A 24,525-nucleotide genomic window follows, 5' to 3' on the forward strand; every position below is an offset into this window, starting at 1 on the left:
ATTTCACACCTTAAGGCTTAAACCGATGACTTTGCCATTTTCTTTCAAACATTAATAAAATTTAGCATTCAGACATGAAAATCTCTTTTCAATTAGAGCTGTGGAATATGAAGTTCTGCCACATGAGGGGACCTTCTCTTTGACTTGCCCTCCACCACTTGATGTAGTAAGCTTGCTGCTCTCCCCTCTGGGCTGGTTCCCCTGCCTCACATCCTGCTCAACTTGATGTTGTGGAAACCAAGGCCTTTGAGATTGATGAACTATCTCGTGATGAAGCTGAGTTTATGGGCCTATCACTTCACTATCGCAGACAGGTCGGTGGTCTCTGTCTTCTCCCATCTCCTTTCTGGTCTTGCACCCTCTGCAATTTCTGTGATTTGTCCCCACCCCCAATGTTTCTGCAGGGCTCACATGGTCCACCATCAACCCCCTTCCGGTGAAACTACACAAATCCAGAATCACTGCCCACCTCCATTCATTTCTTCATCTTTTTCCCACCTGTGGAAGAAACTTCCAGATTCTCTGCAGTCTCATTCTTCCCTCCAGGTCTTCAAGACAGCTGTTCACCACCATCTCAGATCGTCCCCAATCCAAAAGCATGATATTTTCTACCCTCGTTAATCCCCCGCTCTTGGTAGGCTGAGGCTTTTTTGTTGAAGAGTTGTCAGAATAGCACGAGAGAGAAAGAGAGAAAGAGAGAAAGAGAGAAAGAGAGAAAGAGAGAAAGAGAGAAAGAGAGAAAGAGAGAAAGAGAGAAAGAGAGAAAGAGAGAAAGAGAGACTGTTGGTGGGGGGGGGGGGGGGTTGACAATTCCCCATCCGGGAATGGTGCTATTGTCCTCTAAAAGGGAATTACTGCTGAACTCATAATATAAATAACAGCAATCAATGGTGTTTTGAATAATTCAAAGGAGACCCAGCCATTCCCAAATGTGTCTTTACAACATGGATGGAACCAGAAGAGGAGGTAGTTTGAGAATACAATCAACACGAATTGTTATAACTACAGTACATGCCCTAAGCCTGGTGTTGGCTTAGTGGTTCGGGTGGTGGTTTGGGATCCTAGGGTCCCGAGTTCAATCCCCGTTGGCTGCTGAATTAAAATACACCAGGAGGTTGACTCAGCCTGTCATCCTTCCGAGGTTGGCAAAATGAGTCCCAGTGTACTGGTAAGGGGGACACTGCATCATTGGCATAGCCACATCCCAACAAATGAGAGAGAGAGAGACAGAGACAGAGACAGAGACAGAGACAGAGACAGACAGAGACAGAGACAGAGACAGAGACAGAGACAGAGACAACATGCCCTCAGGGTTTCGTATGGTCAGGAAGCTTAGCGACCTAACTTAAGGCCTCATTCATGCCAACGGAGAAAGACCAGGGAGGAAGACAAAACAATGGAATACCAATCGCGACCCATACGCGAGTCGCATGACCGACCCGAGTCAGCCCCAATGCATGAACTGCAGCATGGCTGCAATGGCAGGAATTGAAAGGACATCCCTGCGGCAGCAGGTCGGGTCTTCAGTCGCTCTTTCTGGCCCTGTCAAATTGGTGCTCCAACCTTGCTTCAATGGAGCTATAGCTATCGCTCTCTATCTCTATCTCTATCTCTATCTCTATCTCTATCTCTATCTCTATCTCTATCTCTATCTCTCTCCTTTTATAGATGGAGTCGATTCCCCACCTCATGACATCGCCAAGTCCAGTTCTCTGCATGCCCTTCGGCTGCTCAATACCTTCCAAGGCTCAGCCCCACCCCCAAACTTCTCGACTTTGCCCCAAATGTTCCTTGCATGGGGGGTTTCATGCCAAAACTCTCACCAAGTCCAGTTCTCTCCATGCCCTTCGGCTGCTCAATACCTTCAAGGCTCAGCCCCACCCCCAAAGTTCTCGACTTTGCCCCAAATGTTCCTTGCATGGGGGGTTTCATGCCAAAACTCTCACCAAGTCCAGTTCTCTCCATGCCCTTCGGCTGCTCAATACCTTCAAGGCTCAGCCCCACCCCCAAAGTTCTCGACTATGCCCCAAATGTTCCTTGCATGGGGGGTTTCATGCCAAAACTCATGCTTGGTTCTCATCGTATGGCCAGAATTCCTTTGAAAGGACATTTAGGACAGATTACAAAGGAGAGAACATTAAAAAAGGGTTGAAGGAATAAGCGTTTTTATACACAAACATTAGTAAGGGAAGACAACAGCTTCCTATACAAATAGATGCATATCCTCTATTACAATTAGTGCATGTCATTCTGACACTAAACATGCACGATGGAAACAACCATTTCTAAGCGATACATTCTGAACCCTTCGGAGCCATAACTGTAACACTACGCCCACCTTCCTCCTTCAGACTCTCATGAGTCTGCACCCAGAAGGGGGAGCAGCATTTGGTCCGACTCCATTTACTGTACACTTGCATACAGCAATCAAAAACAAAGTCCATCCTGAGTCGAATGCCTCGATCCACGAGTCCTACACATACTCTCATTATAAAAGTCTATTCTGGATTCATTTTAACGATATACAAATGTGATTGGGAGGGTTGAGTGTGCCAGGAGCGTACCTTTTCTCAACAGAGTTCATCAAGTTCATCTCTCCCAAGTAGCACCCCCTTTACCCAAGGTCAGTCCAATATCCTGGGCCCCAGCACCACAAAATGTCCTGGGTGGAATCAGAGCCCTAGCAGCAAGCTTAACCAATGGTCCATGTGGCCTTTCGACAAAAGGTGTTTCGCTATGGCCCAAAGACATTGCCCTGTGACAAGTGGCACAGGCTGGCTGACAGGTGCAAGGGCCCGAGGGAGGCAAGCTGACGGTGATGACAGGGATAAGGAATTGCAGTAGCAGAAGGTTGGTGGGAGCTCGTGATGGAGGTATGAACCGGTGGCAGCAGGTAGGATGGCCGGCTCTAGCCCTGAACCATACTACCTGCCCACTAATCCCTCTATTCTATTCGTAGTTCCTATCCCGCTAGATTAAGCTCTCCCCTAATCCAATCAAACTAAAGTATCTTTCAGGAGGAAACCAAGGCATGTGCTGTGACATGAAGGTTGAGGTGGTATGGCCTTTCTTACCTTCCCGATGGAGGGGGGCGGGGGGGGGGCGTGCCTTCTCCTAAAATAACAATTTGGGGTTCAAGGGATCCTCGCAAAATCCAATTAGCCTACTCCTTTTTTCCAGCAGCCGTAGACATCAAAATGGTGCAAAGGGGAATAGAAGCATCTCTATACTATCCTCACATTGTTAAAACACATTTTCCTTTTTATCCATAGGGAATGAACAAACACCGACAACACATTCACTTTTAGACAAGACCCTCTCACAGCCATCACAATCACGACACATGCATACAATCACCAATCCGTACCTCAGCTACATCCCATTCCTGCCAATTATATCCATGTACCTTTCTATCCCTAATACTTCAAGATACCTATCTAATTCCAATTTAACCCGATCTACGGTTCTGGTTGTAACCACTACCTTCAAGAAAGACCATTGCATGAATTAACCACTCCCTGAGGGAAACACCCCTGCCTTTCTGCCATCCGAACCCTCTTCTCTTTTACTCTTCGACTGTGGTACCCTGGTCCTATCACTGTCCATTCGGCTGAAAAACTTCTGGAATTATTTTGTCGCTTCCCTTCAATCTTCCATTATCTTAAACGTCTTTATCAGATCCCCTCTTAATCACTTCCTTTGTAATGTATAAATAAGTCCTTTCTTCTTGAGCCACTCCTCATAGCATAGTCTAGATAATTCCTTGGATCCTTTGCTGACAACATTGATGTAGGATCACCTTCAAGATCTTGCTATTCTTGTTACTAGAATCACCTTCAAGATCTTGCTATTTCTTTTACTAGAATAATAAAGCTTTCACTGTCTACTTGACAGTTCCTGGATAAGTGGAGCATGATTCTTGTGACTCCACTTTTGAAGAAACCTTTCCTTGATCACAATGTCAGGGCAAGATTACCAGGGTCGAATCTGTCTTTGGTCTCCAAAGTTGTTGAGAAAGTAGTGGCAGCTCGACTCAACACCTACCTCCATGACAAGAACCCATTTGAGACCATCAATTTGCATACAGGTGTGAGCATGATGTTGTTGTTGTTGTTGTTGTTGTTGTTGTTGTTGTTGTATAGCCCCGGACAGTTCTCTCGAACAAGTCCGTGGCACGGAGACAGCCGATCGATCTCCCAGGAGCGACCCAAAGGTCCCTCACATCGAGGATGGTGTACCCCTACCTTCACGAAGTCAGGGGCCCAACAGACAGAGAGACACAGGAACAAGAGGGAAAGGGCCGGTTCATGAGGACCAATCGGCACTCTGACTGTGACCGTGTTACTCTGAAGAATCTGGGCATCAGGGAAGGAGGAGGAGAGGAGATTGGGACCACACTCTTTGTAGAGCGTTGGTGCTACTTAAGCAGTCTCCTTGGCTATTGGACACAATCCTGGATGGGTCGCCACTCCGCCACAGTATACCAGCATGCTGGCACTCATTTTGCCGACCTCGGAAGGATGACAGGCTGAGTTAACCCCACCAGGTATTTATTCAACAGCTGAGCGGGATTTGAACTCAGGACCCGAGGATCCAAAGCCCGCCACCCTAACCATCAAGTCAACACCAGGCATATCAGGAAAGGATGGCGGAAGATTTGGCCCCTGACATACATTTGGGGGGGGGGGGTACAACCACCATGAAGAGGCATCCCACATAGTTGCTGAGCATGGTGTTCAAACAGTGGGTGCACAATGCCATCATGTGTGCTGTTGAGAATAAACAAACATACTCCTTGATTCATCAGTAGTTTTTGACACCACCAACCATTCCTTATTTCTTCACAGATGTCACCAAGACTTTGGCGTTCAGGGGTTATCATTCACCGCTTTGTTTTAAACCTACAAGGGAGATGGCAAGTTGTGCACATCCAGGGCATTTCTTCTGCAGAGGAAAACTTTGATTGCAGCACCCCACAAGGCTCAGTTTTGGGGCCATTGCTATCTACTCCATGCACTGCTCTATTGGAACAAATTGTATGACACCATGGTCTTCAAGTACATCTCTATACTGATGACACCCAGTTGTACATCGTGTTTGACCCAAGATAACCGAGAATGTGCTGAAGCTCAACGACAGGAATGCACAATGTCTCGTCATCTGTTCTCCACACATGAGAAACGGGTTCTCGACAAATCAAATTCAGATCGATGATGCCCTTATAACTACAGTCTCGAATGCACGCAACCTGGGTGTATACTTTGATCAGTGAATGAGCATGGAAAGACATGGTCGTCACGTATTCCAATCAGCATACCATCATCTCTGTAACAATTGCTGCTGCCAAGAGATTGCTCACAAGGAAAGCAGCAGAACGTGTCATCCATTCCTTCATGACATCAAGGCTAGATTTTGTTTGCAACAGTCTCTTCACAGGAATCCCCATACGGACACTTAATCGTCTCAAACCTGTGCAGAATGTCGCGATAAGGGGCTTTTCACTGGAACAAAGACATATCATCACAGAACACCAATCCTCAAGAGGCATCACAGGATCCCCGTCTTTTATCAAATCCAGTTTAAGATAATCGTCCTTACATTTAAGGCGGTGCATAAACAGGCTCCACAATGTCTTCAAGAGATCATCCGAGCTCGTTGCCTTCGTCCTCGTCTTCGTTCCTCCGGTGTTGCCCTGCACATACCAGTGTTTCAGACAAAATGGTGATGGAGGCAGGCCATGGCAGAGTAGGACCTTTCATTTATGGAATTCGCTTCCAGACATCTTTGAATAATCAATAACTTTCAACAATTCAAGAGAGGACTGAAATTTTTCCTTTTTCAATAATACTTCCAGACCCGACACGAGGAAGAACCAACAGTTCTTATGAATGCCTTCTGTAGCAGATTATATTGGTACTAAATAAATGCTGTGGATTATTATTATTATTATTATTATTATTATTATTATTGTAACGGTTGTAGGGGTAGATGGAGGAATTTCATAGCAAAGGTAGGATTGTATAGAGTGGCATGGCCTGTGGATGAGCAGAAGACATCTTCATGTAACTTAAGTAGGGAAACTGTCAGCTTAAGTTATGTGTCATCGCACAGGGGGTGGTGCTGTGATAATTAGGTAGGGATTAAGGCCAATTTCTCCCAGTATGTGATTACCCTGTGACCTTTTCTGATGTTTTTGCATTTACAAAACCGGAAATAAAAGAATTACGTTCTTATAACAACAACACCACCAGCAAAGCCACCTTCTCGCTTCGTGCCAACAAGCCACTCCCCGAGGCTTATGATTGATCAGTGGACGTCAGTATGTTCGGAGAGAAGGAATGAGGAGATGGCGGTTGGAAGAGAAGGGCAATATGGTTGCTTCTTCTCGACATGGTGAAGAAGGATGCGCGATTCTCGTGTCCGTGCTGATGTGAATTTGCCTGTGTGCTGGACAAGGTGCTAGCCATTCCTGTTTGGCTGAGTCGCAAAGTTGTATGATTATGAGAAAGAGGAAGAGGAGCGTGCCTCTCAGCAAACTCGGCGTTATCCCGTTGTGTGTTCAACGAGGAAGGTGGGGTGATCGTTGTGAGCAGACCTGGTGTAAGAGAGGAACATTCGGCATATTCGTTCATGAGAAGAAGCCACACGGCGATTGGTGGGCCCTGGCGTTGAATACTGCCTCACGAATTATCTCATGTACGTGACCGCAGAGAGCGGCTCGGCGCCATTTTAGGTGTGGTTTCCCGCTCAGGATGTATTCGATCGCAGGCAGAGTTCAATCGCCAAGTTCATAAAAGACAATCTCTGGACAAAGCTAAGTGCCAGAATAAAGGGAGGATTTTCTTTTATGTTATTTTCCTCTTGTCTGTATTAAAGTCCGTGTGTCGAGGCACCTCGACTTTAGGCTTTAATTTAACTAACCTTTTATCATTACACTTGGAATTATTACTGTTGTAAATATTCGATTTATTCTCATTTAACCCCTGTGTTTATTTTAAGTTACTTGTGTTGTCTATTTGTCGTGGGTTCGAGTATAAACCCTTGTGCTACCATCCTGGTGAATGCCACTGGTATGTGCTTCGCTTGTACGTGCTTCGGTCCGTCTCGTGTGCGCTATAATCTCTAAGGAACTCGGCTGTTCGTCTTCAAAGGAAATTGTTTGGCTATTCACCCAATTAACGACAATTGGGTCGGGAGAAATTAACTTAACCGGCGTGGCGACGACAATATTATTATTATTATAAGTGATGTAATCAATCTAATCGCTTTATACTGAACCCTCTATGGTAGATATGCCCTTCTTCAGATGTGATGATCAAAACTGCAATTTACACAATATTTTAGAAGAGGCCTCAATAAATTCCTGTGGAGTGTTAAAACTACCTTCAATTTCGAATTTATCCCCCAACGAATACAACCTAAAACCCTATTAGCTTTAGCTCTGACTGCCTGGTACTGTGCTGTCTGTTTACACCCCACCCCAGCATCAATTAATAATAATAATAACAACCACTCGTCACATTGTGAAGTGCATGAGGCTGCCAGGCAGTTTCATTGGCTAAGGCAGTGTTTCTCAACCGGAGTTCCCCGGAACCCTAGGGTTCCGCAAGAGGTCGCTAGGGGTTCCGCGAGAAACAGTAATAAATAGGCTAATGTATTTTTGAGAAGTTTTTGTTTAATTTAATATTCGTAATTTTACTATACACGTACGGCATATTGTTGGAAACTCCTTGGTTATTATAATAGAGGCTTCAATCTCTTATATTATTTACAATTACAACAACCATAGGGAATGTTATATCATAACAACCATAACAGCCAAGAAGCGCGATGGACGCCCGTAATAACGACTCGTCATTGAACACGGCACACGGCCTGTACGTGATGACGTCACCCACTCGAAGCACGATGCGCGATGGACGCTCGGAATAACGACTTGTCATTGAACACGGCACACAGCCTGTACGTGATGACGTCACCAATGATGACGTGGTCTGTCTCATTGCCAATAAATTTGACAAAAAGGGGGTCATTTTTTCCTTAAATCAGGTATCCCCAAAAAATATTATATTTACCACGTGAACTACGATAAAAATATAAAAGAGCTAGATATTAATAATGGTATATAATAATTTTTATGCAGGGGTTCCCTGAGACATGAAAACTATTTCAAGGGTTCCACAAGGGTAAAAAAAAGTTGAGAAACGCTGGGCCCAAGGAGTACAGTCTTTGACGGATCGCCACTCAGGACACTCCATCCATCCATTGGGACCATACTTGGTGCTGTCGAAGCAGTCTCCTTGGCCATTGGGCATAATCCTGGATGGGTCGCCACTCCGACACATGACACCAGAAAGTTGGCATTCATTTTGCCGACCTCGGAAAGATGATAGGAAGTCCAATCCACCTGGTGTTATTTCAATGCCCAACAGTGGCTTGAACTCAAGACCCTAAGATCTTAAGCCAGCCACCTTAACTGTTAAGCCAACACCAGACCCAGTACTATCAACCCCCCAGATCCTTCATAAATGTGACACACTCCAAGATTGACCCTGTATTATGTAGCCCCTATTTGAATTGTTCTTACTCATCCCGAGCACCCTACATTCAATCAAATAAACACACAAACAAGGCATCAATCAAACAGACACTTGTCAAATCGGTCCCAGTGTTGACTGATTCTTAAGGTACCCCATTACTGACTTACTTACCATCTAACCATTCTACCACTCACAGTCACAGCCAATATTTCCTTCCTGTCACTAAACAAGTTTACCACGTGGTTAGCGACCAGAACAGGTACTTCACAAGCCCTGACCATGGTGAACAGCCTCCCATGTGGTACTTTATCAAATGCCTTCTGAAAGTCAACATATACTCCATCCACTGCTATTCTCTCATCCACCCAATCAGAAACTGCTTTACAAAACTCCAATAAGTTTGTTAAACATGACCTCCCCTGAGAAAATCCGTGCTGATTGCCTGTAATGATTTGAATATATTTCAATAGTTTCCCCATCTGATTCCGAACTAGAAAATTGATGTCTCCAAGAGTTTCACCTTCAAATGAAGTTAAAGTTAAACTGTGTTTAATTTCAACATTTTGATTTACTAGTATGTGCCCGTACGTGCATGGCCCCGTATGTGCATGGCCATACATGCAAAAAATAAATAAATAAAAAAACATTTCAAATCTCGAGCCAGAAACAACAACCACACAGGCCGTTCCTTCGCTCTCGCGTGCCCGGAAGTTCACATATCACAGTTACGATTATTCGCAATTTAGTTTTAATGGCCAATTATTCAATTACCGCCAACGTATTTTGCCTTTTCGCAATGTCATCACAAGGAAAATCACAAAGAGAAGAGAAGAGAAAAAAAAAGTAAAAGAAAAAAAAATGTACGTGCAAAAAAAACAAAAACTTTCAAACAACCACACAAGCCATTCCTTCGCTTTCATAAACGACGACTGGATTGGGGCATTGTGTTTATCTATAAATGCGCATAAGAAAGAGAAATTATTAGAATACACTAAGTCATCACTTTCTGGAAGTCCGTACGTTGTAACCCGTAATGGGGAACGCGACTGAGGTTCTCTTCCCCATTGGCCACACCCACTCAGCAACGTGTCCTGTCAACCAGAGAGTTGGTCTCAAAGCCACCCAATGCTCGCCTGTTTATACATTTATAGTTTTTAAAAGACTAGTCTAATAATTAATATTTTTTTATAAAGCATTGCAGTGAAGTCTGATCCAAATAATTTTAAAGCAATACGAGGTGTGTTCAAAAACTATCCAACCTTAATTTTTCATGCGTAAACAAATGAAGCAAGGGAGGCGTGGTTTGGTGCACGTATGTAGGCGATCCTAATCCGTATGCGTGAATATTTTCCCGCCTGCAGAAGCTGTCAGTCGCCGACAGACCGCTGATGAGTGAGGAAGTGTAAGTGAGCGCCGTCAGATTTTCGTTTTTGACAAAATGACAGAAAAAACTTGAACAACGCTACTGCATCAAATTTTGTGTAAAGCTTGGCGATTCCCAAGTGGAAACGATCCGCAAGATTCAACAGGCTTTCGGGAACGAAGCAATGGGCACCACACAGATAAAAGAGTGGTACAACCGCTTCAAAGATGGCCGCACATCAGTGGAAAGTGAAGCACGTTCTGGTAGGCCCTCAACATCCCGAAATGAGATCGTCATTGACCAAGTGAAGACCCTGCTGATGCAGGATCGTCGAATCACGATCAGAGAACTTGCAGACGAGGCGGGCGTCAGCATTGGATCCGTTCATTCCATTGTGACTGAGGATTTGGGCTGAAGGAGAATCTCAGCGAAGTTCGTGCCAAAGCTGCTAACGATCGAGCAGAAGCAACTCCGTTTGGAGATCGCACAGGACATGCTGGAGACTGAACAGCGATCCCAACTTCTTCAACACAGTGATCACTGGCGATGAGACCACAGTGATCCGTCATTTTGTCAAAAACGAAAATCCGACGGTGCTCACTTACACTTCCTCACTCATCGGCGGTCTGTCGGTGACTGACAGCTTCTGCAGACGGGAAAATATTCACGCATACGGATTAGGATCGCCTCCATACGTGCACCAAACCGAGCCTCCCTTGCTTCATTTGTTTACGCATGAAAAATTAAGGTTAGATACTTTTTGAACGCACCTCGGAGATGTATTTGTATATTGCAATCAGTAAAAAAATAGTGTGGTAGATAAAATCATTAGAAAGGAAATAAATTGCACCAAAAACTTTAACATTTTCATGCTCACGCCGGGGGTATCGCTATAGCTCTCTGTTCTTCAAACAGGCGAGCTGAAAATGGCCATAACTTGGGAACCACTTGTCCGATTAATATCAAACCTTGAAAAGGCACATCCTCAGGTCCCCAGCAATATACCTGGCAAGTTTCAATTAGATCGGACCAGTGGTTGTCGAGAAACAGCGGACACACACACACACACACACACACACACACACACACACACACACACACACACACACACACACACACACACACACACACACACACACACACACACACACACACCTGGAATTATAGATCGATGTTTCTGACAAGAAAAAGTAAAAGGGATTTGGAGTTAGTGTCGTTACTGGGCCAACAGTACGTACCGATCCGGTATTTGAACCAGAGTACGTACCGATCAGGTATTTGAACAGAGTACGTACCGATCCGGTATTTGAAGAGTACGTACCGATCGGGTATTTGAACAGAGTACGTACCAATCGGGTATTTGAACAGAGTACGTACCGATCGGGTATTTGAACAGAGTACGTACCGATCGGGTATTTGAACAGAGTACGTACCAATCGGGTATTTGAACAGAGTACGTACCGATCGGGTATTTGAAGAGTACGTACCGATCCGGTATTTGAAGAGTACGTACCGATCGGGTATTTGAACAGAGTATGTACCGATCCGGTATTTGAACAGAGTACGTACCGATCCGGTATTTGAACCAGAGTACGTACCGATCGGGTATTTGAACAGAGTACGTACCGATCCGGTATTTGAAGAGTACGTACCGATCGGGTATTTGAACAGAGTACGTACCGATCCGGTATTTGAACAGAGTACGTACCGATCCGGTATTTGAACAGAGTACGTACCGATCGGGTATTTGAACAGAGTACGTACCGATCGGGTATTTGAACAGAGTACGTACCGATCCGGTATTTGAACAGAGTACGTACCGATACGGTATTTGAACAGAGTACGTACCGATCGGGTATTTGAACAGAGTACGTACCGATCGGGTATTTGAACAGAGTACGTACTGATCCGGTATTTGAACAGAGTACGTACCGATCGGGTATTTGAACAGAGTACGTACCGATCGGGTATTTGAACAGAGTACGTACCGATCGGGTATTTGAACAGAGTACGTACCGATCGGGTATTTGAACCAGAGTACGTACCGATCGGGTATTTGAACCAGAGTACGTACCGATTGGGTCCTCGAACCAGAGATCTTTGTGACTCCTGCGCATCCACTTATTTGAAAGGATTCCGAAAAACCGTAACTATACCATCACTAGTTACCAATAAAACATCGACCTGCAAACATGAACTTCCTTAACTCGATGACGTTTTGCTCCGAAACATAACATACATCATGTTATTGTAATATGATTTACACAAACATAATGCACCAAAATGTGCTCGAAATTTCACTTTGAAATGTAAGTATAACCCACGGAAACGGAGAAACGATCGCACATTGATAAACCTTGCAGTAGCGATCTTTGATTATACACCTCCAAAACATTCCCGATAAAATTTTCTTTGCACAATTTGTCAACGACTCAAACTGCATTTCATTTAGTTTTCTTACATTATTACGATACAATTTTTTCGCTTACTTCATGTTTGCGATTCTCCTTCCTTGTGCCGTCAATTTGACAAAGCAAATAGGTCATTTTACCAATACACCGCTCAAAAGTTCGTATTCTCGCTTTATTTACTCTTTGCGTAATTTTTTTTTTTAAAGATCATTTACCAATGTAATTAACAGCATCGCAATGCTTTGTCATTGTACAGTTAATCGATTATTGTAATAATCGTCCCAAGAGTCCAAACAGGCATTTCTGAATTTCTCACGGCATTTGCATGATGTGCACGGAGTATTGTTCACTCTTTATTGGCCAGTGTTTCCGTATATGGGCTGTGGAGAAATAACTTCACTCAGACAATAGATTCTCCCGACACGACTATTGTTTGTGGCCGTCTTCATCGAGCCAGTCAGCACAAGACAGTGCGTCACAGTGCGTCACAGTGCGTCACAGTGCGTCACAGTGCGTCACAGTGCGTCACAGTGCGCATGCGCAATATCACACGGCAACACCACGTCGCCCATGGAGGCGGAGTTCACAAGGAAACCGCCCAGTGCCGGAAGACGCTTGAGGAGGACATTCGGCCCATCATGCCTGCGCCACATCAATCTACACCAAACCAACATTAACAACAGACTAAAAAAATAAAAATGTGTTTTTTTTTCGTTTTGGATCACCCAACCGTAGTCGAGCTATCGAAAAGTCTTGCCAACATGTCGATACCCAATTATATATCTATAATTCAAGCAATCTCTGTGTGTCTGTGTGTCTGTGTGTCTGTCTGTCTGTCTGTCTGTCTGTCTGTGTGTCTGCGACCGCCGTTTCTCGACAACCCCTGGTCCGATCTAATTGAAACTTGCCAGGTATATTGCTGGGGACCTGCGGATGTGCCTTTTCAAGGTTTGATATTAATCGGACAAGCGGTTCCCAAGTTAAGCCAATTTATCCGTCAACCAATGACAGGACACGGTGCTATGACATCACGAATGACGTCACAATTCTTCTTCTTCTTTTATTCATTTATTTATTTGTGTATTAATTAATTAATTAATTAAAATAAAATAAATTTGCTCGTACGGCCATGCACGTACGGGCATGCACTAGTATCTCCAATACGTCCAGGTACAGATCTAATTCTAATTTAAACTGATCTGCACATGTGGCAAGGTGGAGGCGAGGAAAAGTGGGTTGTGAGGGCTTTATGAGTCTCGCCCTGAAGGGGATGCCATACTGTTATTGCATCGTTCCTGTGTGTCTGTCTGTCTGTGTGTCTGCGTTGATATATATTTTCACTTTATAAATGCTTTTCTCTGTAACTCATTTTTTTCGCTCATTTAATGTTTGCGATTCTCCTGAATGGGTTCAGCGATCGGCGCACGAGGACGACTGGGTGGCGAGCTCTCCTTCCAGTCCCTCTAAAGCTAAGTTTCTAGTCCTAAAGCGTTTTGTGTATTTTGTTATCGAGATTTGTGTCAGGAGCTGTGGAACTGTACTTATTATTTTCGTGTTCATAACAGTTTTAGCGGGTAGTTGAGTTAGTTTATTCAAAGAAGCAGGGGGAGGCCTCGTGATAAGTTTAGCGTGAAGTCATTTGGGGCCTTGGGAGTATGGGGATGAAGAAGGTTAGAAATAGAGAGCTAAGGAGAAAGGACGAGGAGTACGTAAAATGTAACAGTTGCTCAGTCGGGGAAGTAGAGGGTTGTTATTATTGTAGGAAGTGTGAGGAAATCGTATATTTGAGGAAGGTTATTACCGGGTTGGAGGAACGCATCGATAAATTTGCAGCAAGTAACAGAATGTGAGAAATTTGTAGATAATAGTTGGTTACGGTTGTGGAGTGAGGTTGCTGAGGATATTGGAAGTGGTGACTGTGCAGCAGGTGCGGGCAGTGGTGGAGGTGCAGTGGGTGTGGGGCAGTGGTGGAGGTGCAGCAATATAAATTGGTCGAAAGGAGTGATGGGAGACAGTTTTTGTGGGTGATGAGATTATTAAATATGTTGATTCTTCATTCTGTAGGAAGGATTGTAGACATAGAATTCTGTGTAGTTTTGAAGGAGCAGGAGTTAGGGACATTGAAGGAAGGGCAAACAATATTGTATCGGGTCACAGCAGGAAGAAGTTGGTTGTGGTGCACCTAGGTGCGAATGATGTCGGGAAAGTTTACTCAGAGGTTTTGAAAAATAGGTACAGGATATTGGGTAAGCGGCTGAAAGCAAAGGGTTGTGAGGTCATGTTTTCTGGGATCTTCCCAAGATTAGGAAACAATATAGAAATTATGAGCAGAGCAATAGACGTCAACCAATGGCTGGAAGAATGGTGTAGGGAGGAAGGTTTTACATTTAGGAAGCAGTGGGCATCATTTGGGGGACAAAGGGAGTATTTCCAGAATGATGGCCGTATATTAAATAGAAAGGGGGCAGCAAGTTTTGCAGTGGGAATTGAGGAAGGAATTCAGGCTTTTTTAGGTCAGCGGAGGGTGGGGAAGCTATAAAGGAAGGAACTGATGATGTAATTATGATGAGTAAGGCCAGACAGGAAAATAGAATTTCAGGAAGGGAAAAGTTAAATATATTCTATACCAATACCAGAAGTTCAAACAATAAGATGTAAGAGCTTGAAGCCAAAGTAGATAGCGAGAAGTATGATGTAGTTGCAGTGAGTGAGACATGGCTTAAGGAGGAGAGTAACTGGAGGACAGAATTAGAAGGCGACAAGGTGTATTGGTGTGATAGGAAGGAGAGAATAGGAGGAGGAGGAGGAGGAGGAGGAGGAGGAGGAGGAGGAGAAATCTGGTTGAAGGACAGCATTGCATCAAGAGAAAGGGGTGACATTAAGGAAGGAATAAATGTTGAGGATTCTGTATGGGTTGAGATTAGAGATTATAAAAATATACCATCAGAGATGGGGAATACCCTGCCATTGAATGAAAAAAGTCATACATATTCCAGATAATGAGGGAGGTGAATTGGAAACAAGACACCATTTGGTCATCATCTCGAAAAAGTTCCCCAAGGGTGAGGAATGTAGTAACCAAAAATAATTGAAATCAGATAAGCGGTTTTCCATTTATTACAAAAAACATTTTTTTCAAGATGGCCGCCCCAGTCGGCCATATTAGATCCGGCCACACCCAAAATCAATAAGCTTCTTCCTTTTCAGGTGGTACATGTGTAACCCAAATTTCAAATCGATATGGCGAACAATTTATGAGTTATCGCACTCACAGCTATGAATGTTGACGCACGGACGGACGGACGGATCTGACCTGTTGAAGGCCGTCCTCTTTCCTCGAATATAGGGGGGTTTATATCTACTTCCGAGCATGTAGAGGGTATAGATGGAGATTTATTGGCTGTGTTCTGTCTTTCTGCTCACATGTGTGTTGTTTTTGTGTGCTCATCTGTTTGTAAGTCTGGTGTTGGCTTCGTGGTTGGGGTGGCTGGCTTGGGATCTTTGGGTCCTGAGTTTGAGCCCCGTTGGCTGCTGAGTTAACACCAGGTGGGGTTGATTCAGCCTGTCATCCTTCTGAGGTTGGTGAAATGAGCACCAGTGGACTGGTAGAGGGGCACAGCATCAATGGCACAGCTGTGCTTCCATGAAATGATAGCTTCCTGGCAGCCAGGCTGCCATATGCAAGAACAGAACCTGTTTGTGTTTGTGGCTTGTCTCCTTTCTTTTGTGTTTGTCTTTGTATATTCGTTTGTATAAGTGTGTTTGTGTCTGATACGTGTACATAAATGAAGAAATACACATTTTGACCCCCGTGGACTGTTATGCCAGGGAGTGACATTGAGTATAATCTCTCAAGGTGCATACAGCATATCAAACATATATCAAACACTTCGAATCGTCACCGTCTCCAACGGCCTCTGACAGTCTGGCCTCGCACCGGACTTCTCGTGGCGGGGTTGTTCCCACTAATGAGTGTAGAGATGAAAGGTAAATTGGTGGCGCCTTCAAAACAGGTGTGTTCAGTTCCTCAGTTTCTTGTGGAGCGCTCTCCAAGTGGCTTAAGCACTCAAGCAAGCACTCCATTCAAAACCGTTGATAAGGAACAACTGGCTTGGCAAGCGCTAGCTCGCTGCATGGTAACTGAACACTCGCCTCCAGCTCCCAGATCTATCTGTGTGTGAATTTTTGCGAGTGGAATGGAAGGGAAACATTAGGTGTTTAAATCGATCATACTTTCCATCTAATGCGGGTTTTGATGACACAATCAACGGGTCTACTGGTTTTCAGAAATAAAATGGGTCTAACCCGTGAAATGCGGGTCACTTGCCACCTATGCTACTGTTTTTGCTGCCACTACTTTTCCAGGGAGACCATTCCATGCATTAACTAAAATTGTGAAGCTTGGTGTTGGCTTGTCAGTTAAGGTGGTTGGTTGAAGATCTTGGGGCCCTGAGTTTGAGCCCCCGTCAACCGTTGAATTAACACCAGGTAGGGTTGACTCAGCCTGTCATCCTTTTGAGATTGGTAAAATGAGTACCAGTGTACTGATAACAGGGGGCACTTTATCAGCAGTCGTCACCCCCCAAAAATGATGCACCCAGCAGCCACAGGCTTCAATCACCTGATGCTATATTAGAGAGTTCCTAGGCCATGATACCCTGTGCAGTGTTGCTTAAATTTTAACAAAATAATGATTTTGATGATCGTTTAAAAAAAAAAGAAATTCTGGAAGTTTAGTGCCATTGAAGTAGTCCAGAAGCAGTGCCGAACACCACCCTTACACACCAGCCCATTGAACCTTTATTTAAATTTAAATCCTGAAAAACTGGAGGATCTTGGAAGTATTTTGATGGGTGATCTGTTCATTGATGGGTGATTTGTTCAAAAGCATTAAAGATCCCACAGTGTCTGACAAAGAGTTGGTAAGCTATCCCTGGCACCCTGAACAAATTTTAATTACAACCAAGCTATTACAAAAATTATAACCCACAAATAGCTTGTATACTTATTACTCAGAGGTATCAACACTTGTGCTGGCATACCTCTGGTACCTGGAGGTATAAATTACCCTGAAGTATCAATAGTTGTACAGGTATACCAAGAACTTTTATCCAGGTATTACCCAAAAATATTTCAGACCCTTATAAATATCACACAGTGAGTGAGGTGGTACAAATGATGTTATATTCAGTAAAGTGGAGCAAAAAACATTTTCAAAACCGGAATCATTTGTGAAACAAGACTGCATAACTTTCAAAGGATAAACTTTAACATTTCATCACCGACAATCAATGTATTCATAGCGAATACTTTCCGAACTTAACCACAAAACCTCGTTTTAAAAAACAAACTCTCATTGCTGAAACATCTCAGACCAACCTTGTACAAGTCCATCAAACTTTATCTTCAATTGAACTTGATGAAGCATCAACTACAGGATTGGCTTCCTGATTAATTTGTTGCTTTGGAACGGTATTAATATCATCATTCTCTTCATCTTTCTCTGTGATTCCTGTAAAACAGGGGACACCGGTGCACAGTGGACGTGAAACCTCCGTACATATACAGTCCATTGTACAACAGTGAGATTGATAAATCTTCTCTGAGGATAATTTTGCCAGGATTACTTGGGATGGAGCAGCTTCTTGGCTGTGTTCACCTATATTTACACCCCTCTATCCACCACACCTCTGTGTTCATTGGAGTACACCTCAATCCCTCAATATCCAATAAGTACATTTTATTGTCATTTTAGAAAAAGTGCGAGCGATATCAGTGATTTAAAAAAAAGGATGATATTAAAATTCCACACTGTATTTATACACAAACATGCAAGTACAGTATTATATCTATACCTATATAAAACACTGTGTATGTGTGTATTTGTGTGTTTGTGTATTTGTCTGTCCCCCTTCATAAGGATGATTTAAGAAGGGTTTTAAAGGCCATTCTTTTAACATTACTGTGTGTTCACTACGGTCTATTTTTCAGGATTAAAAAAAAAAAAACTTGAAAAACATTTTTCATAAAAGTAATTACATCCCTTCTATTGGAATTGTAGATGGTGACTTGCAAACTGAGCCTCAAAAGTGGTGCACAGAGCATTTTAAAAAATAACAAGAAATAATTGGCAGGAGGTGAAATTCGCTGCACCTGATGTGAAACACGTGCAGAGTAAAACGAGTATTCATTTACGTCCATAGGATGTCTTAAAAATAAATAAGATATAAGCACATCCGATGCTAGGCCGAGGCTTCAGTCTTTGGTACTCTCACGAGGCTGTACTATAGAAATGAAACGTCCCAGAAGATAAAGAAAATATGATCACATTTTTACATGTAGTGTTGTAAAACAACTCTTCTTGCTACGAAACAACATATATCTTTCAGTCTCCTTCAATATTTCGAATAAAATAACTCCAACCCATTATTTTTGATGGGCTTTCATATTTGTATGTGAAAAAAAATACCATTCTGTGTCTGTGCTTGCACCACTGTTCTCATCCCTATTCCTCCACCCCTACACCTACCTCCTTGTCTGAGTAAATTTAAGTTGATAAACGAATATAATTAATTCATGTGATGCTGATGTCGTGCAGGCTTGATCGGTCAAATGGCCTCGTCCTGCATTAAATTAAGTTCCTTGTATTTAATTTAGTCCTTCAATTACCATCCAGCCCAACGAAGACCTGTGATTGATCATCATTACGAAATTTTATTCATTCTGCACGACTCCGCAGAGGCTGCCAACCTTCGATCTCCACTGCAGACATGCTTGGTGTCCAAATATTTCTTAAAGTCTGCTTTTCGGATTGAGATGATACAGCACTCAGTGACAATGAAACTTTAAAATAAAGATCTGATCCAACTTCTTGGGGGGAAAAGGGAGAGGGGAGGGGATGAGATAACTCCATGACCATAGGGCTCAGACGTGAGGGCTCCAAAAGGTGAGCTATCTTGCCGTTTTTAAACCCACAACACCTGGCCTAGCACAGAAGTCTGCCATGTTATGAACCAGGTTTATCTCTGCTTAGCTTGCTTGATCTGAAGCGATCAGGAATGTTTGAGCTGAAACCTCATGATGTTTGATAACCACCAGATTAAAGGTATCCTAGTTTTCACTTTACTGCACTGTTTTTTTTTTTGTGAAACCCATGGTATTTAAACCTGAGAACCCACTCACTGTGGATTTAAGCTTACAAGTGATGAGATGACAGTTAACGGAAAGCAGAGCAGCCCCTGATGGTACCTCAGTATAAGCCGACCCTACGTAAAGGAATAATAATGTCAAGACTTTTACCCAGTGAGATGTCCATTCCATGAGCCTCGTTCCCCTGCTGGTTACTCCCAGAAGGATCTTTACATTTGAGAGAGAGTGCATATTTGGCTTTTTTCAGACTCTGTGAAGACAAAACCAGAAACACATCACACACGTAGGAGTCACTGGAGTGTTGAATCAAGAAGAAGGAGACCAGGTGGTGGACATTGATAGACACAAATGGTGATTAGTAAGACTGTGGATTAATAGAGATGTAAACGTTGCTGTAAAAAGACAATGAGGTAAAATAATAAATAAAGATCACAAAAAAAACCCAAAGGTTTTGAGGCTATTCATGTTTCTCTGGTTCGTTCAAACATGTTCATATTCTGGTTGAAGAGGTCCAATACATTGATCTCTCCACTACATGAACAAAAAGGATGTCAGTAGAAACGAAATTTAAGTGTACAGGTGAAAACCAACATGACTGTCTGAAATGAGTGCAAATTGGTTATGACATCAATTTATAAATCATCACAGACAAGTTTGCATTGGCAGAAACATCTCCTTTTTTATTGTATACAAGGTCAAGGCTCATGGAAGAGTGAGAACACTGAACAGATAAGGATGCAACAGAACAAAAGGAACAGTAGAGAGAGGGGGGAAACACCAACAGCATGGTTGAAGGATGAAATGGAGAAGGGGGGGGGGGAGATGGAGATGGAGATGGACAAATACGGGAAGTGTGGAGGAAAGAGGGGGTAGGGGAGGATGCACAGGTTAGAGCAAACTCTCAGGAAGGAAAAACTGGAAATTTGGAAGGACATGGGCTTGGGGGTAGGGGTTTAACAGGGGGACAAAAGATCATGGTTTTGGATGGGGGATGATCTGCGATGGTGGTGAACAGCTGTCTTGAAGACCTGGAAGGGAGAATGAGATTGAAATGAATGGGGAAGATGATTCCACAGTTGGGAAAAAAAAGAGGAACAAATGAGTGGAGGTGAGTAGCCATTCTAGGTTTTCAGAATTTCACCAGATGAAGGATCGTGGACTGCGTGCACGCTGCAGAAACCTTGGGAAGGTGTGGGAGGAAGGGATAAAGCATGGGAAGAGCAGAGAGTGCAAGACCTGAAAGGAGGTGGTAACCAACCTCTCTCTGATGGGAATGTAATAGGCTCATAGACTCAGCTTCATTGTGGGAGATTTCAATGATCTTGAAGGCCTTGGTTTCCACAGCATCAAGCTGAGCATGATGTGAGGCAGGAGAGCGAGCTCAAAGGGGGGATAATTACTCCATCAAGCTGCAGATGAAGGTTTTTTTAGGTGGATAGGAGTTCAGGTGTGCCAAAGAAAGACTTTGTATGACGAAGGATGCCCAGTTGGAGACTGGCTTTGGAGGCCAACTTTGAAATGTGGTTCGTCCAACAAAGATCATGGCTGATAGTAAGACCCAGGAGTTTGAATCAATTAACTTCCTCAATAGGATTGCTAAGAAAGGAGATAGGAGGGTTTGCCAGATCGTCCTTTTGGAGAGAGATAGAGAGACAGTGTGAGATTTGTCAGGAGTGAGATATATTCCTAATTTTTGACCAGCTTGTGATTTTGTCAAGGTCTGAAGAGAGGGAAGAGGCTCCTGCTTACTTATCTGAAGGATGAGGTATGTCACGGCAGAAGGTTGGCTCTTCAGCAAATAAATAAAGGGCATATTTCAGAGTCAGAGAGATCATTGATGAAGATTAGGAATAGGAGTGGGCCCAGAATACGGCCTTGTGCACTCCAGCCTTGACAGGGAGAGGAGATGAAAGGATTCATTTGAGAGCCACGTGTTGGCGACGAGAGTAGAGGAAGTCAGTAAGCCAAGAGTGGAGTTGGATTTGGATACCATCGGCAGACAGTTCAGAGCGGAAGATAGTGTGGAAGTGCAAGTAATTATTTTACTTTATGTCCGCTTTTATCACTTAATTATAAGCATATATGCTCTTTTAAATTCAGCAGGTAGCTATTAAGTTTCTCTTTCTTGCGCTGGAGTCAAAGAGCTGTTCAAATAAAAGCCAGTACCCCCCCCCCCCTCAACAGCCTTTTGATTTCCATATTGATATACATGACCATGCAAGTAAAGTATAATTTATTATATGCTCTTAAACTTACCAAAATATATATAACCAATATTAAAAAATCACCAAATATTAAATAACTCCACAGGGTACTGGGAACAGGCACCTAAATGTCAAGGGGGAAATTAAACAACTCCGACGGCTACTGGGAACAGGTGCCTCATTGTCTAAGGGGAATTAAATAACTCTGTTGGCTTCTGGTAGCAGGCACCTTGTTGTCTAGTTGAAGGAGAGCTGTGAACTCTTTATGCCTTGAGAAACCCTTTTCCAGGATCAGGTCGATTTGCAGGATTGCTCCGTTCAGGTGAATTTTCAGGATCGCTCAGTTCAGGTAAATTTGAAGGATCGCTCCATTCAGGTGAATTTCGAGGCCAGGATCCCTCCGTTCAGGCGAATTTCCAGGCCAGGATCGCTCAGTTCAGGTGAATTTCGAGGCCAGGAATGCTCCATTCAGGCGAATTTCCAGGCCAGGACTGCTCCGCTGAGTGGAATTACCAGGCCAGGATCCGTCCGTACAGGCGAATTTCCAGGATAGCTCGGTTCAGGCGAATTTCCAGGATAGCTCGGTTCAGGCGAATTTCCAGGATAGCTCCGTTCAGGCGAATTTCCAAGCCAGGCTCGCTCCATTCAGGCAAATTTCCAGGCCAGGCTCGCTCCGCACAGGCGAATTACCAGGTCAGGATCCCTCCGTACAGGCGAATTTCCAGGATAGCTCCATTCAGGCGAATTTCCAGGATAGCTCCATTCAGGCGAATTTCCAGGATAGCTCCATTCAGGCTAATTTCCAGGCCAGGATCGCTCCGTTCAGGCGAATTTCCAGGCCAGGATCGCTCCGTTCAGGCAAATTTCCAGGCCAGGATCACTCCGTTCAGGCAAATTTCCAGGCAAGGATTGCTCCGTTCAGGCGAATTTCCAGGCCAGGATCGCTCTGTTCAGGCAAATTTCCAGTATCGCTCCGTTCAGGCAAATTTCCAGGCCAGAATCGCTCCGTTCAGGCAAATTTCCAGGCCAGGATCGCTCTGTTCAGGCAAATTTCCAGGATCGCTCCATTTAGGAAAATTTCCAGGCCAGGATTGCTCCGTTCAGGCAAATTTCCAGGCCAGGATCGCTCCGGTCAGGCGAATTTCCAGGATCGCTCCTTTCAGGTGAGGATAATTGTAAAATTACATGGTACTTGTATAATTTACTGATTGGATTTCTGATCTCAGTAGGCTCGATTTGCAAACACACAACTGAGATATTTCTGAATTTTATTTCACAGCTCCAGAGTTGCTTAAATATTTTTGTGAAGAGTGCACATATACTCAATCACTGCCTTTTCTATCAGGCCACAGACATACTGATCATCTTACATATCTCTCCATTGCTGTTTAGTAACGTACTTTCAAAATGCCTTCCTCAGCCTCGTTGTTTTTTAGAGCCCGAGCTTCATTTAGAGACAGTTCAAAGTTCAGAATAGCCGAGTGATAGTCTTCCAGCTTCACTGCAAGCACATGGGGTGCAAAACACATGGTGAGGACAGCAACATTAAATATGATGAAATGGTGTCCTATTTCCCCTTAAATAATCCAGCACCTCAATCCAGCCCACAACCAATACCTTTCCCTCTGCCACAATCACCTCCCACACCTCCTCCCACCCACAACTTCCCCACACTGAATTTGCCCCACACCCTAAACAACCCCCCTTGCTGAATTAAACAATAACCTCATCCCACAGATGCAAACCAAACTGTAGCTCACTGTCTATGTTTGCCATTAGCACGACGGCATTTAGAAGCCATTCTGAGTCTTGGGCTTTCTGGGCCTCATTCAGTGATAAATGTCCATGATTTCGGGCCTCCGAGAAGTTCTTAAGCTCCAGGTAGCATCTACCGAGCTCATGGTGCAACCAAATGCTGTCCAAAGCAGAGCACATGAAAGACAGCCTCTCCTGCAACCTGAAGGGACACCAAACCACGGCTTTTAGGACGTTAGGTACGATTTGTGACTCATTCATTCATTCATTAATGTACCATGCAGAACGTCTGTGCTGCCAAAGCAGTTTCTTGACTGAGGTTACAATCCTGGATGGGTCACCACTCCAACACAAAAGTCAGGAAGTCAGGGCAGGAATTTGAAATTTATTCATTCTGCTGGCTCGCTTTCTCTTCACGAAGGACGCCGTAGAATCTTAACATCCACCAACTAATGGTGGCAGATGGGACGTCCAATTTAACATCCATTCAAGGATGGGCACACACAATGATGAATCATCTTGCATGTGAAACACAAGGATGATGGTTTATAGCGAGGCCGAGATTAACTTGTGACTTGGTGGGTGAATAGTTGTTGTGAATCAGGAGGTGAACTGTAAGTCTCAAGTTTGACAAAAAATACTTGTGCTACAATATTTGAGCTTTTGGAATGAAACCCATTAATAATGCCAACGAAGAGATATTTGAAGACACAATAGCTCTATGTTTGGTCACATCTTGGCAGCCTATTGGTGTAATTGCTCAATCATGTATCTTCTGCCTTCACATGCAGATGAACCACAAAATGTCGTACAAACTATAAACCACAAAACGTGCCACAAACCATCGACTCCATAATGTTCCACAAACCACAAAATGTACCACGAGTCATAAACCACAAAATGTTCCACAAACCAGAAACAACAAAATGTTCCAAAAACCAGAAACCACAAATTGTTCTGCAAGTTACCATCAGGCATCCATCCCTGATTGTTAAACTTCATGAGGTCTACTCCTTGAAAGGCTGATGGATTTTAATTACAAGAAAAACCTACTCCCTTTGGGAGCAGCCTGTGGGGGGAGGGTGGGAGGGAAAGTGTGAGAG

General features: G+C 43.7%; 2 protein-coding genes across 10 annotated transcripts in view; both read right to left on the reverse strand.

The window, feature by feature from the left end:
* LOC147030262 (NF-kappa-B inhibitor-interacting Ras-like protein 2) overlaps positions 1-12,253 on the reverse strand; it is a 29,447-nt gene extending 17,194 nt beyond the window's left edge. For 2 of the 6 annotated variants that reach the window (XM_085874147.1, XM_085874150.1), the window contains exons 1-2: positions 11,978-12,135; positions 5,599-5,692 (exon numbers count right to left, since the gene is read on the reverse strand). The gene's annotated coding sequence lies outside the window, so the exon portion shown is untranslated. The other 4 variants (XM_085874149.1, XM_085874152.1, XM_085874148.1 and 1 more) reach the window with 4 other exon arrangements.
* A 4,835-nt stretch (positions 12,254-17,088) lies between these two features.
* Positions 17,089-24,525, reverse strand: part of ODAD4 (outer dynein arm docking complex subunit 4) — a 49,899-nt gene continuing 42,462 nt past the window's right edge. Inside the window, exons 9-12 of one of the 4 annotated variants that reach the window (XM_085874155.1) lie at positions 23,428-23,624; positions 23,068-23,168; positions 19,614-19,713; positions 17,089-17,826 (exon numbers count right to left, since the gene is read on the reverse strand). In XM_085874155.1, the coding sequence (XP_085730281.1) occupies positions 17,708-17,826; positions 19,614-19,713; positions 23,068-23,168; positions 23,428-23,624 (517 nt within the window). In that variant the 3' untranslated portion in view covers positions 17,089-17,707. The remainder of the gene's footprint in view (positions 17,827-19,613; positions 19,714-23,067; positions 23,169-23,427; positions 23,625-24,525) is intronic. The other 3 variants (XM_085874157.1, XM_085874156.1, XM_085874153.1) reach the window with 3 other exon arrangements.

The sequence above is a fragment of the Eptatretus burgeri genome, chromosome 3 (genome assembly GCF_056783735.1).
Source record: "Eptatretus burgeri isolate ZD-2024b chromosome 3, Ebu_testis_v1, whole genome shotgun sequence".
In the NCBI taxonomy this organism is placed as follows: Eukaryota; Metazoa; Chordata; class Myxini; order Myxiniformes; family Myxinidae; genus Eptatretus; species Eptatretus burgeri.